The sequence below is a fragment of the Gambusia affinis genome, linkage group LG01 (assembly GCF_019740435.1).
Source record: "Gambusia affinis linkage group LG01, SWU_Gaff_1.0, whole genome shotgun sequence".
NCBI classification, from domain to species: domain Eukaryota; kingdom Metazoa; phylum Chordata; class Actinopteri; order Cyprinodontiformes; family Poeciliidae; genus Gambusia; species Gambusia affinis.
Genome location: NC_057868.1, coordinates 10907919 through 10924237, shown reverse-complemented (window position 1 = coordinate 10924237; position 16319 = coordinate 10907919). Strand labels below are relative to the sequence as shown.

The window sequence follows — 16319 nt, the reverse complement described above, 5'->3', positions numbered from 1 at the left end:
ATTTGCACTAATAAAGTGCAGCTTATTAAGTAGGCATGAAGAACTGAAATGATCCCCTTTTGCACCTTTATTTGTCATAAAATTTGTTGTTTTGTTTTACCATCTCCGTCCAAATGAATAGAGTAGCACTTTTTGGGCATTTATGCTTTATGCTTTTTTTTTTTTAACAGCAGCTTTGTTAAAATTTTAAGTGTTTCTTACCAATTTCAGACTATTCAGTCAAGCAGCTTTGCTTAACCCTGTTTTCTTTGGGAAGCAAATCACCTCGCACAGTCATATGTTGCTGTGGAATAAGTATATATACATTTTTTTCATTTCATTGTATTTGCAATATTAAACATTTTTTGTGACATATTCAAAGGTTGATTACCGAAATACGAACAACGTTAAATGTTAGTTTCTTGTTGAGTTGATGACTTTGTTGACATGATATGACTGATTAAATTCACATGAAAACACGTAAGAGTTTGTGTGTAGAATCGTTCTGGTGTCTGTTCACTGGACTTGGGTGGAAACTGTCGATCTGATGATTCTGCTTTCTAAAGCCTGGATGAACATGAAATCTTGGAATGCTTTAAACACTGGGAAAAGAAATAAGGAACGTCTTATTTTTTAGTTGTTTAATTCAAATGTCTTTAATAATTTTTTTTTTTTTGGGGGGGGCATCTTATTGGATTTCTTTCTTTTTTCTCACACCTTACACCTCTTTCCTAATAATCTTTATTTTAATTCATTTTGTGTATATATATGAGGTACCACGCTTGTGTTCATTTTCTGTTCCATGAGACTTCCCTAATCGTTAATTTGACTCAACAATGTTTAGTTGTCATGATGTCCAGCCCAGATGATCTCTCTGCCTCCAACCTTCTCAATAGTTTGTAATATTTTTTCTGAATATGCAGAGTTTGACTTTTACATAATGTGATGCTGGGCACCAGTCAGTCCAAAAGGAGCTGTTCCTAAACTTCAAACACAGGTTATGCCACCATGTTCTCTAAAGATAACTGTAAGGGTAATCATCTTTTTTTTGACCCGGTCATTTCGGCTTAATTTTTCATAGAGGACACAAACTCCCTTCCCGGCACGTATTTCAATGACCAAACTATGGAATATTAATAACATTAAATACATTGAAAGTTTGTTTTTTATATAGCTATTCATAAAAAAAGCAATAATTTTTTTTAGACACACTTGCCAAAGAAGAAGAATGTTCAGGCAGGTGAACAACAAGGACGTACAAATAGATGTTCAGCAAAAGCCAATTAAACAAATGATTTAAAGTATCATACAAAGCGACTGGTTTGAATTGACCTTTCTCCTGTTGTGTTGATGTCCTGAACATGGTACCTAATCCCCAGGTTGCCTGCTTGTCTGTGTGTTGGTGTATGCGTGTGTGTGCAAATGTGAGTGTGATTGTAGTTTAAAGTGCTTTAAGTGATACATATGACCGGCTATTTTCTTGTTGTTCTGTGCAATGGGAGAAAAAAAAAATATTTTCAATGACTTGTTGGCCTTTTCTCTGTTTATGCTTCGGTCTCATCATTTCAGACATTTCTAACTGACTGCTGGCCGTGTGGACTTGAAAGCATTTTAGTGAATTTGCACTGACTGCCCTATAGGTGGCAGTGCATGGAGTAACACGCTGAAATATGCCAGACAAGAAAACTGCTTTAGGTGTCCTTTGTGCACTATGGGCATAAACCATATCACAGGTTATTAATCTAAATTACTGATTTAGATATGGTTCTGATAGAAATGTCGAATACTATTGAATCTACAGCCCGGCGGTGAAATAATCCTATGGTCTGCAGCCGGAATCAACCTGGAACAGAAAGTCATCATTCCTCTCTGCCCCCGATGTTATAAATCCTGTGTCGTCGTTACCCGTCATGATACTGCTAAAACTGCGCCTTCAAGGGCAAAGTTTATCCGCAAACAGGCCACAGAAAGGAGCGTCTGGAGCGCACTTCATCCACGTCTGGCCCGTTAGCTCCGCCCGGCTGACCTCAGTCTCATGCTAATAGAGGATTCTCTGCCTCCCTTCAGTTCTCATGTGCGTCCCTATTCTGGTGGAGCAAACTTGGAGAGTGAAACAATGTGTGGAAGAGTTCATAGAAGTCCTTAGAAAAAGTTGAAGTGCATTCAGTGCGCTCGTCACGTGACCCTCCCTTTATCACATTAAACAAACTTTCCTTGTGCCTCTGGCCCCCAGAGGTCTTATTAGCGAGCAGCTTTGACTTTGATGATGCGAGCTTTTCCAGGCTGAGTTTTTAGGGGGCGAACCAACCAAGCAAAGGGTTAGAACAACGAATATATTACTTGAAATGACAACTACATTTCACTATTTTTGGTTTGAAATAACTGCTTCTACTTTTCCATGTCCTCTTTTATTAGGAACCAGCTTCGTGTGGGAGGCAGATGCGTTATTTCAGTTCGCGCCATTTGAAAGAGCTTGTGGGCGTTTCTGCGATTCTCCTCGCTGTAAGGTGCCATCCTTCCCAGGATAGAGAGACGCTTTATGACAGCCCGGCCCAGGCAGCGGGAGAAAACTAAAGAGCGCTTTATGGGAGCAGACTGATTAATCTGCTGTGTTAAAGACACCTGCAGACCGCAGGCATCGTGCATCAGGTTGATTTTTATTTTTATTTTTTTAAAGTGTTGTTATATTTAAACGTACACGATAGAATCTGGTTTTAAATATTGACTCAAACTCCACGAAATGACACTCTCTGGAATATGTCAAGACTATGTTGCGCATTTGCTTTGCGTCAGAATGCAGAAATATTTACGACAGCATAAATATCAAACTTTTGTTCACTTGTAAAAAAACAAGTGCTAGTCTACACATTACTGACTTATTCCGCCCTTAAAAATGTTGATCTTACTCAACGTGCAACCAAATCTGTGGAGTCGGGGACTGAATGCGTCATTGTCCTCCTGCAGCCACCTTACCGTCTCCAGCTCCTGTGGACTTTGATGAAGGATCCTGGCGTGTAATTCGCAGCTTATAGCAGAAAATCGCCACGCTGTCCGACAAGCGTCCGATTTCCCCGCTCTGGTTTCGGTACTTATGCGTGAAAGTGGAGGAGAATGAAAGCAGCGCGTCCACGTCCGATGCGTTTCATGGCATACTTTTGGGAAGGAAAAAAAAGTGACTGCGCGACAAAGACGAGAGAAGGAAAGAAAAAGCTCCAGAAGAGCTGGGAAAAATAAATGAAGACTCTGAAACTGTGAATTGTGATGATGTTTTCCAATATCCTGGATTTCTTTCTGTTTTCTATACCTCACACCTCCTTTTTAAAATAATCCTTATTATATTTTAGTTCATTATGTGACACATCTTGTTTTCGTTATGTTCTGTTTAATTCTTCGTATTTTTATTTAATTTGTCTCGGTCCCGGTTTTGTTCCAGTTTCAGGACTTTTTTCAGTTTCAGATGCAACCTTTGCTGGATCACTGTAAAACTCCATTTTGGAGGGTTTTGTTTAAATCTTAATTAAGCATGTTATTTTTGAAATGGTTCTAGATGATACTAGACATTGCTTTCTTTACAAAAAAGAAATCCTACCTACATTGGTTAGATCATGATTGAAAACATCACCTTAGTACAAGTAAAAGTAAAAAAAAAAAAAACTGCCATAAGACTTCAATTAGTGTAAACTTAAGCTTGGATCTATTTTGTCTTAGAGTTTAAGTTTAGATCCGCCTTAATGAGTGACAACATTATATTAAAGTCAAACTGGCTGGAAGCTGATCGTTGTCGTTGTCAGTGAACGGCACATTTTAGCTGCGACTCTCAAAATAGGTTTTAGCCAAAAGGTGTATTACTATTTCAGAAACTTTTCATGTTTTATTCACAAATCAGTTCTTTTTTGTTTGTTTCTTTCTTTCTTTCTTTTCGGAGAAGTACAACAAACAGGAAAACTAATGTAATGATTATTTTGAATTTAATTGGGTACCATTTAACTAGCGTTAGGTGTCTTTTAGGTGATAAATTGCAGTTACTTGAATTAGCCAAAGAATTACTGTAACAGCTTTTTATCTTTTCTGCAGATGCAGGAAACTTTATTTTGTTTTGTTTTTAGATATTTGACATTTTTTAGTTCGGTTTTTTCTTTTTCAGAACTTGGGACATCCAGTTTTCACTCTGAGTTGCTGTGCAGCTCTGTGGAAAATACAACTCCGGAATTAAGGGACCTGATCACAACGGAGTACAGTTGTTTATGTTTATTGGTGTTCACATTTTTTAAATATTCTCATGATTTTTCTGACCTCCATAAAAGCGATTTCATGACTCGACTAATAAGGGCTCGAAATGTCTTTTTTTTTTTTTTAAGCTTTTGCACGATAAACTAAAAACATCATAATCAAAACAACAACGAGAACAACAACAAAAAACAAATGATGTTTGGTCAAAGTTTTATAATTTTTCTCTTTTTATTTCCAAGTTACATGAACAACTCAGTCAATGTTTCGACAGTTTTATTGATAAAATAATACATAAGTGAGCTTAATAACACAGTGGTGAAAATCTACAGTGCAATTATAAACATTCAGTGAGTGAGTTTCCCAATCAGCTTCACCAGGGCCGCCACACATGGCTCTCCGTGTTCCCCGCGTCAAGCCGCGGACTGGCGCACTCAGGGTTCCTGTGACGGCTGCTTTGCGTCTCTATGTTTCCAGTGGGAGCTTTCTGCGCAAAAACACGGGTCTGTTTGGCGTCAAATAACTTGTTCGTATCTTCGATGGCTAAAGAAGAAACCGTGTGAGCCGTTCGGAGTTTCGGTATTACAGATCTGGTCGGGTTCCTCTCTTCTTCGTGTCCTTTTGCGCTCGGCAGCCGAAGCCTCACCGCCGCCTCTTCCCCCTGCTGCTGCTGCTGCTGCTCCTCCTCCTCCTCCGCCGCCTCAGTTCGGCTCGGGTCGCTGTCCGTGGTGCTGGACGCTTCAACTCTCCGCCGAGAGCGACAGAGCTTGTTAGAGAGCTGCGACATCATCCAGCGCTCACTTCCGTTCAGGTGATCAGCCAGCAGCAGGTACTGGTTGACGTTTGCCAGGCAGTTCCGGAAGCCCAGCTGGTAATCAGGAAACTCGGACGCACCGGCGGAAACTGCGGCAAACATCGAGGTGGAAAGAAGAGAGAAATAATTTATAGAAACACGTTTAGCTGCTTTAATGACGCAGATTAAGTTAGCAACTCACTGCTCTGAATCTTTTGGAGGTTCCTCAGATGTTTCACCGTGAGCTCTAAGATGTCGGCTTTCTCCAGCTTGCGCTTTCGGATCTGAGAAAACAGTTTGATAGAAATCGTCACATTTGGATCACTCGTGTAAAGTTCCATCTTTTAAAAGCCCAGACTTGTCGTCCGCACTCACACTGCTGCTGTAGTAGCTCTCCAGAAGCGACTTCAACTCGTCCAGACACTGGTTTATTCGCGCTCTTCGCTTCTTCTCCATGAGTGGTTTCGAAACCTGTGAAAAGGTCAGGCTTAGGTTAATTTCTACAGCTTGAGTCTTTAGGCCCCCCCCACACATCCATCGATTTTCGTTATATCTGTACCTTGTTTCCGGATTTGCCCTTTTCACCACATTCTGATGTTGCCACCATTCTTTTCTTTTCTTTTCTTTTTTAGTCCAGATTTTGATTTAGTCTGCTTGAAGTTAATTTCTTTCCCTCTCCGCTGCCCTGAGCGGAGAATCCGGGGAAGCTTTTTATAGGAGCACCCACTTAACATGTGAATACAAACCATCCCGCCTGTCTCCTGCGCTCAAATGAGCATCAATGGCGTCATTCACGAGCATAAGCCAACCACCGCTACAGACCAACACAACAAGAGCAGCAAACATTTTAAAAACTGTTTTCATTTATTGACATAATCAAGCAAGAATGATTGTCTATATTTAACTTTATTGTTTTGTTTTTGTCTCGCTCCACATGTATTTTATTTGAATTGTATTGTTACTCAAGATAAAGAATTAATATCAAAACCTTTTTAAATTAATAATGAAGCTCTCACATTGTATGCAGCTTCTCAAATTCAATCATTTGTGGAACTGCTTTGTGCTGCATTCACAACTACAAGATATTCCAACGCTGAACTTCCAGAAACTAATTTTTTTGTTTTGTTTTGTTTCACGCGCAGAAAAATAAAAACCCATCCCCACAGCATGATGATGCCACCACCACATTTTATATTGAGGGTGATAGGCCATGTGCCGTTTAAGTTTTCCTCCACATACAGGGTTTTTGCAAATGTAATACTTAGGTTCACTGTTTGTGTTGATATAGCAGAGCGCCGTCAAAGCGTTTTCAAGCTGCAAACAGGTATTCTTGTGACTTTGTCCAAACAACGGATTTATGCCTTCTGTCTTTAATGATTTACATTAACGTGGCACACGTGACTATCCCCGTCTTATGCAAGACTCGGTATTTTCACGCATAATTGCGCAGAATTTTATCCAGCAGGTTGTGCAAACTAATGGAAAAGTAACAGGAACTTTACTCACACGAGTATAACCCGAGTTTATATGATTTAGACGCAGCATTTTGGGTCTGTCGAACAGTTTCGGTAGCAGAAGCGGTCTACAGATCTGGCAGGCAGATTGAAGGTAAATTTACTACTGAATGTTTATCTGCACACGTCCAAAAATCAACGTGTGGGGGCGCGAGAGAAAAAAAAAAAATAAAAAAATACCACACTCACAGAGAAGCGTAAAAATGATAACCATATCGGTTGCTCTTGGAGTGCAGAGAGGGAAATGTTGACTCTTGCATTCAGGCTTTTATGTGTGAGTTTCACGCCACCTGGTTCAAGGCAGCACCGTGATAATTCCCCACCATGTCCACACATGATTCTGATTTTCTGGTACGCGCTGATTGTAAAAAAAATCCCCCCCAAAAACCAAAAAAAAAAAAAACACCCCAAAACTTTTGCATCCGAAGAAATGCTATCAGTCAAACTCATTTGCTTTACACCAAACAGTAGAAACGACAAAAAATAAGCAAACACAACACCTGCTTAAGTTGGAAAGTGAAACGTGAATTTTACGGACGTTTTCTGATTTCTTTGGGACTTTTCGGATTCTTTGGCTTTTGTGCGTCAGCAGTTTTTTGTCTTCGTGGCATGCGGGTTTGGTGAGGCACCGAGGAGAATTGCGGGCCGCCCCCTCGCCCTTAGACTCTCGCCTCCCGATTTGCCACACTGCTCTCTGAAAAGGGTTAACTCTTGGGAAAGCCGTGCCATTTGAAACAATGCGCTGACTTCAGGCTCGAGGAGGCTCGGCGCTCGGCCTGCGTGCTCGCGCGCACACACAAGACCGCACGAAAACACTTAAATGCGTCTGAGATTATAGATACCTTCTCCTTTGCAGTGCCAAAGTTTAGAGTCGTGCTGCCAATGTTCTCAGAGGGGCATAAGGAGAACTATCGACTTTTTACTGCCGCGCTAACCAAAGAAAGTTGCCTGAAGCACATTGTCGAAGAATGTTGTATTTTGATTTGGCTTTAGCTCCCGGCTAGACTACACGGTAAAAAGTTGCATTTGGATGTATTGAATAGCGTTCATCAATAGCTGTATTATAATGTCATTTTGATGCCTTAGCAGAGTTAAATTTTGTTGATTTAACTCTGCTAAATATCTTTTAAAAGAGACACAAAGCCACAGCGCTCGCTGCACATTAGCCCTTAATCATAAACCATTTCTTATTTCTTACCCAAATTAACGAAGATCGGTTCATGCGGTTTATGGGATCAAAGACGTTCCTCTACATGCAACATGAATAGATTCGTAAGAGTTTGTGTATATTTCAAACCAATAGGTTTCAGTCTAGAACATTTCTATTAATATGGGACTCGATAGATCGAAGCTTCCATCAAATCCCACTGTAGAAACGTGTGGACTCCAACTTATGCATAGGGCTGTCGGTCTTTTTTTCGTATGTATTTATTCTTTTAAAATAAATACTAATTGAATAAAAACCGAGAAATTGCCTGCCAACGCTGCACTGTTAGCCTTTGCTGTATTTTCTACAGCTAAATACCGCAAAATGCCCAGTAAAACTAACATAAAACATCTTTACAATTAGTTACTGTAATTTGCATTGCATTATGGGTAAAGGACATAGTATTACAGTAACTTACTGTATGTTTTGAAGTTGCAGTAATTTACTGTTTACACATTGCAGTAGTGGTACTGTATTTATAATATCTTGCACTGTTAGCCTTTACTGTATTTTTTACAGCTAAATACCGCAAAATGCCCAGTAAACTAACATAAAACATCTTTACAATTAGTTACTGTAATTTGCATTGCATTATGGGTATAGTACATAGCATTACAGTAACTTACTGTATGTTTTGAAGTTGTAATTTACTGTTTACACATTACAGTAGTGGTACTGCACTTATAATGTCTTTGCGCTGGCCATGTAAGAATTCTATTTGATTTCCAACGGTCATCATAGATGTTTCATCGTGGTTCTCTGTTTCTGTATTTTTACTCCTTTAGTGGTTAACATATTTTAAGGCAGAAAGAGAGCATGTATTTTTGTTTTTTTCACATCCTAGCTAACATTAATATGCAGTTTATCTAGCTACGTCATCAAGGGTGGCTTCGCTTCCAACGTTTTTCTGATGACGTTTGTTTTAAACTCCGAAGCTTTTTCCGTCCAAGTGCACGTGCAGCTCTGTCGCTGTGGGCTCACACTGCTTCAGCTCTTCAAGACAGGTAAAAAAAACACTTAGAAAACTGTTTGAAGCCAATGTATATTTTAGATGGAGCTAACGTAACTTATAGCATCATGCTATAATGCTATAACTTAGCATGAGGTGAAAGATAGAAAAATATGATGGTGTTATTTTTTGAGCTGGTTAATTAACGTTAGCTAAGGTGCTAATTTTACCGAAGGTTTTAGCTTGGCTTTTGCCGCTAAATCTTCCTCGAGCGACTAGCTTTGGGTTGAGATAAGCTCAGTGCTGAGTGTCTGTTAGCATTGTTGTTACATCCTTTGTCGAACAATATAACGTTAACTGATAATTGATCCCCCCGCCCCCTTTTTTTTAAAAATACATCTAATAACTGTTCATTTGTTTAAACCATGACCTTGCAAATGTTAAGAGTGCAGATTAGCTAGGTCAACAAGGATGAATTCTAACGTTGTTCTTTTTTTTTCTTTTTGTCAGATGATTTTTTTAACTCCCAAGCTTTTTCCCTCCAAGTGGCTGTGCAGTTTTGTCCTGCTGAGTGCTAACATAGTTTCAACTCTTGAAAAGACAAGACAACAGGTAAAAAGACAGCTCTTCAAACATATTTGAAGCCACAAAATAATCTGGAAATGTAGAGGAGCAGCTAACCTAATCTATAACTTTGAGCTTGCTACAGCTAGTTAGCCTGCTAAAGTATCATTACATCTCCAACATAGTGTATAAGAGTCTGTAAATGAGGACAAAGGTGGAAAACATTCAAGTGGTTTCTGTTATTTTTTGAGTTGGTTCAGCCACAGTGGCAGGTGGACAAAAAAGTTAATTTCCAACCCTGGTTCCATATAAGGACTGTTCACCTGTTTAAACCATGCTCTTACAAATTTAAAGTTAAGTCAGTACTAACAGGTGCAACTATGTACAGGTGTAAATTCTGCAGCATTTGTACTTCAGAATTTAGAGAATTTTGTACTCATGTGAAGAAACATCAACACACAGCTAATTATCGGTTTCGTTGTGGAATAGAGCAATGTCCTACTTCCGTCAGAGAAAAATAAAACATTTAGAAGAAAAAGAGGACTCAATCTTCATCTTGGTTGATGTAATTTTATATCGACTCTTAACTTAAAACACACATCTTAAATCAGAATTGTTCAATTAATTTGTTAAAGGGATCAATTCACCCAAATTACAAACATTTTGTTAACCCATATTGTACTTAGCCATTCAGATACTGTATTTGTGGAATGTAATGCTTTAAAAAATTCATTTAGCCTCACAAACTGTCATTCACATCCGTTGTTTCAGAGTGGTAGCAGGATGTAGGGGTAAAGTCTAGTCTAGTCTCTGGGGTGAGGTTCTCAAAAACCTGTTGTAATCTGGGTGAACTGGCCCTTTAAATATAAATTACTACCAGTAATTCATATTTAAGAGTTTTCCTTTTATGTTTCAAAGGTATCTTCCACCAAGATGTCTGTTGAGATGGAAATGACCTTACCTACAACACCAAGGGTAATCATGCTTGGTAAGAGGAATATTTTCTATCACTATAATTTTTTGTAGCAATGTATGTAATAGTTATGGTAGTCTGTACTTTTACTCACTAGCATTAGCCTGACAAGGGTTTGTCTATTTTAGGAAATAGCTTGATGTCTGCAACCTGGTGGATGGTCAGTATGGAGGAGAAGGTATTTTTGAACCTGAGCAACTACATGACTTTGCCAGCGTCCTTGCTGTCTTTTTTGGGTCATATTATGACTTCAATCTGGAGTATCAGGAGTCAGCATCCACCACGCTGGAGATGATACAACTGTAAGTACTCTACACCAAGCCATTTATGAATTAAATTTAATGACAGTTTGACTGATGATGAAGAACCATAGCTGATTGCTGTATTGTATGTCTTCATTTTAAAAAATACAATTAATATATTTTATTTCTGTTAAAAGATTCTTTGTGAGGATCAATCCAGATGTTGATACCAAATGCACAGCCAAAGTCAGTACAAGCTGCAAGACGGGAAGTCAAGAGGAAAGTAGTCAGTGTCAACTCCCGGATCAACACCTTCCTCAAATGACTCGCTGAATTTGAATGGAGGACTTCCAACTAGGTAAGCATTTTACCAAATGTTTATTATTTTATTGTCTTTTCCTCCTATCTTGCATGTTCTGACTTTACTTTAGGCTTTTTAATATGATTTTAATGATTATTTATAAATGGCATGTGATTCCTACACAATAGCCCTTTAGAGTAGCCTGCATCTTTTCTGTGTCCGTGGTAAAAAGTGGATGTCGCTGCATCTCTTACTAAATCACAGAAATGTTTAAGTGTGTAGTCGTTTAATTGAGGTGTTTTTTTATACTATGCAGTTTCAGTTTATTAGGCACACCTTTGCAGTAATCCGTCAGCACCAACAAAATGACTGAAAAGATTGTTATGACATGTTGTATTTCATCGTCTCCTTGGGGACATTTGCAGGAGTCTCAATACAGTACGCAATCGTTTGAATTAGTGAAGACTGACTGACTGCTTTTGCCATAAACAATCCAAAAACCTGAAGTGAAGCCAGTCCTGCTCATTCTTTATGCAGCTTCTATTATCACTTCAGTGTAATTGATTTTTTAAAAAAGAAATTATCAACTTAATGCTGCTTTATGCCAATGATTTTATGCATTTGGACATTGTCAGTCAGCTTAATTTGTCAGCCTTCCTGTCGATTTGAAAATGTAGATAACTTCCTGACCATCTCGTGACCTCCCACATTGTCTGTCTTATTCTTTACAGTTCAGCTTCCACAAGATGGATCTCACTGATTTTGTTTGTGAATGGAATAAAAGTTCTTCTGATGTAGGAAATGCATCTGATATAACAATATTTATTGATATGAATGTCTACCATATAGTACATTATCGCACTTGCACTGTTATTGTGATGTATTGTGTAACAGAGCACATTTAAGCTACTGTTTTCTGACAATGCAGCCTCTGCTGGTTTTTAAATGAAGTATATTCTATATATTTTTTTAAGTCAGTCTTTAAATAGTTTATGGCTGGTACTTGATGCACACATGTTCATGTTGCTACATACATGTGCCATAAAATATTATTGACATGACCTGTAGTGTGTTCTATGGTTTGTTGTTTTATAGCACATTATATTGTATTGTGACATTGTTCTTTATGACATTGTGAATATATAAATGGATTTTATTTCAACAAATCTGCTGAAAATAAATACCTGTTTTTTATTCACAGTACTTGGACTAAAATTTCTTTTGTGAAATTTTTTCGGTTTATAGTAAAATATTCTTGTATTAAAAATGTAAACTTTAATTTACAGTAAAACTGACATTATGTTGTGAAACAAGTTTACAGTAGACCAGCTTTACTAAAAATACATTTACAGTTTTATGCTATAAACTACATTTACAGTAAAGCAGTTATAACTGCAAAAGCACACTCACAGTAAAAATTAACTGTGAAATATCATGACAGTAAAGGTACTGTAGAATGGTAATTACAGTACCTTACTGGCAACAGTGTTGCCAGTAAGGTACTGTAGAATGTCAATTACAGTAACTTACTGGCAACACTGTTGCCAGTAAGTTACTGTAGAATGGCAATTACAGTAACTTACTGGCAACACTGTTGCCAGTAAGTTGCCATAAGTTACTGTAGAATGGTGATTACAGTACCTTACTGGCAACACTGTTGCCAGTAAGGTACTGTAGAATAATTACAGTACCTTGCTGGCAACTTACTGGCAACACTGTTGCCAGTAAGTTACTGATACCATTCTACAGTAACTTACTGGCAACAGTGTTGCCAGTAAGTTATTGTAAAAATACAATAAAAAGTCTAACAGTGTGTGACACTATAACTCAATATGAAATCTGTTCGGGATGCTCTGGTCTAAGCAGCCTTTCTGATGGCTTTTGTCCCGGCGTTGCGGCACATAATCATCGTTTTCACGCCTGTTTTTTTTCCACGCACAACACCGTGCACTGTTAGACTTTTTCTTGTAATTTTACAGTACCTTACTGGCAACACTGTTGCCAGTAAGGTACTGTAATTACCATTCTACAGTACCTTACTGGCAACACTGTTGCCAGTAAGGTACTGTAATTACCATTCTACAGTACCTTACTGGCAACAGTGTTGCCAGTAAGTTACTGTAGTTGCCATTCTACAGTAACTTACTGGCAACAGTGTTGCCAGTAAGTTACTGTAATTGCCATTCTACAGTAACTTACTGGCAACAGTGTTGCCAGTAAGTTACTGTAATTGCCATTCTACAGTAACTTACTGGCAACTTACTGGCAACAGTGTTGCCAGTAAGTTACTGTAATTGCCATTCTACGGTACCTTTACTGTCATGATATTTCACAGTTAATTTTTACTGTGAGTGTGCTTTGCAGTTATAACTGCTTTACTGTAAATGCAGTTTATAGCATAAAACTGTAAATGTATTTTTCAATATGGTAAAGCATCTGGATCCAATAACTGTAAACTTGTTTACAAACCTTAATGTCAGTTTTGCACTGTACAATTAAAGTTTACATTTTTTAATACAAGAATATTGTTACTATAAACCGTATAAATTTCAAATGGTGAACAGTAAAGCAAATTTTAGTCCAACACTGTGAATAAAACAGGTATTTATTTTCAGCAGATTTGTTGAAATTAAATATTGTTATATCAGATGCATTTCCTACATCAGAAGAACTTTTATTCCATTCGTCAAACAAAATCAGTGAGATCCATCTTGTGGAAGCTGAACTGTAAAGAATAAGACGATGTGGGAGGTCATGAGATGGTCAGGAAGTTATCTACATTTTCAAATCAACAGGAAGGCTGACAAATTAAGCTGAAGTGACAATGTCCAAATGCATAAAATCATTGGCATAAAGCAGCATTAAGTTGATAATTTGTTTTAAAAAAAAAATCAATTGCACTGAAGTGATAATAGAAGCTGCATAAAGAATGAGCAGGACTGGCTTCACTTCAGGTTTTTGGATTGTTTATGGCAAAAGCAGTCAGTCAGTCTTCACTAATTCAAACGATTGCGTACTGTATTGAGACCCTGCAAGTGTCCCCAAGGAGACGATGAAATACAACATGTCATAACAATCTTTTTAGTCATTTTGTTGGTGGACAATAAAGACAATAAAATAATAAACATTTGGTAAAATGCTTACCTAGTTGGAAGTCCTCCATTCAAATTCAGCGAGTCGTTTGAGGAAGGTGGTGATCCGGGAGTTGACACTGACTACTTTCCTCTTGACTTCCCGTCTTGCGGCTTGTACTGACTTTGGCTGTGCATTTGGTACCAACATCTGAATTGATCCTCACAAAGAATCTTTTAACAGAAATAAAATATATTAATTGTATTTTTTTTTAAATGAAGACATACAATACAGCAATCAGCTATGGTTCTTCATCATCAATCAAACTGTCATTAAATTTAATTCATAAATGGCTTGGTGTAGAGTACTTACCGTTGTATCATCTCCAGCGTGGTGGATGCTGACTCCTGATACTCCAGATTGAAGTCATAATATGACCCAAAAAGACAGCAAGGACGCTGGCAAAGTCATGTAGTTGCTCAGGCTCGAAAAATACCTTCTCCTCCATACTGACCATCCACCGGGTTGCAGACATCAAGCTATTTCCTAAAATAGACAAACCCTTGTCAGGCTAATGCTAGTGAGTAAAAATACAGACTACCATAACTATTACATAGATTGCTACAAAAAAATTATAGTGATAGAAAATATTCCTCTTACCAAGCATGATTACCCTTGGTGTTGTAGGTAAGGTCATTTCCATCTCAACAGACATCTTGGTGGAAGATACCTTTGAAACATAAAAGGAAAACTCTTAAATATGAATTACTGGTAGTAATTTATATTTAAAGGGCCAGTTCACCCAGATTACAACAGGTTTTTGAGAACCTCACCCCAGAGACTAGACTAGACTTTACCCCTACATCCTGCTACCACTCTGAAACAACGGATGTGAATGACAGTTTGTGAGGCTAAACGGATTTTTGAAAGCATTACATTCCACAAATACAGTATCTGAATGGCTAAGTACAATATGGGTTAATGAAATGAAATGTTTGTGATTTGGGTGAATTGATACCTTTAACAAATTAATTGAACAATTCTGATTTAAGATGTGTGTTTTAAGTTAAGAGTCGATATAAAATTACATCAACCAAGATGAAGATTGAGTCCTCTTTTTCTTTGAAATTTTTTCTTTTTCTCTGACGGAAGTTGGACATTGCTCTATTCCACAACGAAACCGATAATTAGCTGTGTGTTGATGTTTCTTCACATGACTACAAAATTCTCTAAATTATGAACTACAAATACTGCAGAATTTACACCTGTACATAATTGCACCTGTTAGTACTGACTTAACTTTAAATTTGTAAGAGCATGGTTTAAACAGGTGAACAGTCCTTATATGTAACCAGGGTTGGAAATTAACTTTTTTGTCCACCTGCTGAACCAACTCAAAAAATAACAGAAACCACTTGAATGTTTTCCACCTTTGTCCTCATTTACAGACTCTTATACACTATGTTGGAGATGTAATGGTACTTTAGCAGGCTAACTAGCTGTAGCAAGCTCAAAGTTATAGATTAGGTTAGCTGCTCCTCTACATTTCCAGACTATTTTGTGGCTTCAAATATGTTTGAAGAGCTGTCTTTTTACCTGTTGTCTTGTCTTTTCAAGAGTTGAAACTATGTTAGCACTCAGCAGGACAGAACTGCACAGCCACATGGACGGAAAAAGCTTGGGAGTTAAAAAAAAAAGTCATCTGGCAAAAAGAAAAAAAAAGAACAAGTTAGAATTCATCCTTGTTGACCTAGCTAATCTGCACTCTTAACATTTGCAAGGTCATGGTTTAAACAAATGAACAGTTATTAGATTATTTTATTATCTAATAAAATAATTAGATAATTAGTTATTAGTTATTAAAAAAATATCAATTAACGTTATATTGTTCGACAAAGGATGTAACAACAATGCTAACAGACACTCAGCACTGAGCTTATCTCAACCCAAAGCTAGTCGTTCGAGGAAGATTTAGCGGCAAAAGTCAAGCTAAAACCTTCGGTAAAATTAGCACCTTAGCTAACGTTAATTCCGAACCAGCTCAAAAAATAACACCATCATATTTTTCTATCTTTCACCTCATGCTAAGTTATAGCATTACAGCATGATGCTATAAGTTACGTTAGCTCCATCTAAAATGTACATATCCAGATTAGGTTTTGGCTTCAAACAGTTTTCTAGAAGTGTTTTTACCTGTATTGCGAAGAGCTGAAGCAGTGTGAGCCCACAGCACAGCGACAGAGCTGCACTTGCACTTGGACGGAAAAAGCTTGGAGTTTAAAACAAAGCGTCATCAGAAAAACGTTGGAAGCGAAGCCACCCTTGATGACGTAGCCAGATAAACTGCATATTAATGTTAGCTAGGATGTGAAAAAACAAAAGTACACGCTCTCTTTCTGCCTTAAAAATATGTTAACCACTAAAGGAGTAAAAATACAGAAACAGGGAACCACGATGAAACATCTATGATGACCGTTGGAAATCAAATAGAATTCTTA

At 37.8% G+C, this 16319-nt stretch overlaps 1 protein-coding gene across 1 annotated transcript; it reads right to left on the bottom strand.

The window, feature by feature from the left end:
• Window positions 1-4431: 4431 nt before the first annotated feature.
• Window positions 4432-5780, bottom strand: her3 (hairy-related 3). The gene is made up of 4 exons (XM_044116444.1): window positions 5559-5780; window positions 5375-5470; window positions 5202-5283; window positions 4432-5109 (listed from the first exon to the last, which is right to left on the bottom strand). Exons 1-4 carry the CDS (start codon window positions 5604-5606, stop codon window positions 4580-4582), a joined length of 756 nt encoding a protein of 251 aa, XP_043972379.1. The 5' UTR covers window positions 5607-5780; the 3' UTR covers window positions 4432-4579.
• Between the last annotated feature and the right edge of the window lie 10539 nt (window positions 5781-16319).

Bases quoted from the DNA above. Each gene is read 5' to 3' on its own strand.
- her3 (XM_044116444.1), bottom strand. From the start codon at position 5,606: ATGGTGGCAACATCAGAATGTGGTGAAAAGGGCAAATCCGGAAACAAG. The intron at 5,471-5,558 runs GTACAGATATAA...ACCTTTTCACAG, and splicing joins AGGGCAAATCCGGAAACAAG to GTTTCGAAACCACTCATGGA. The intron at 5,284-5,374 runs GTGAGTGCGGAC...CTGTTTTCTCAG, and splicing joins AGAGCTACTACAGCAGCAGT to ATCCGAAAGCGCAAGCTGGA.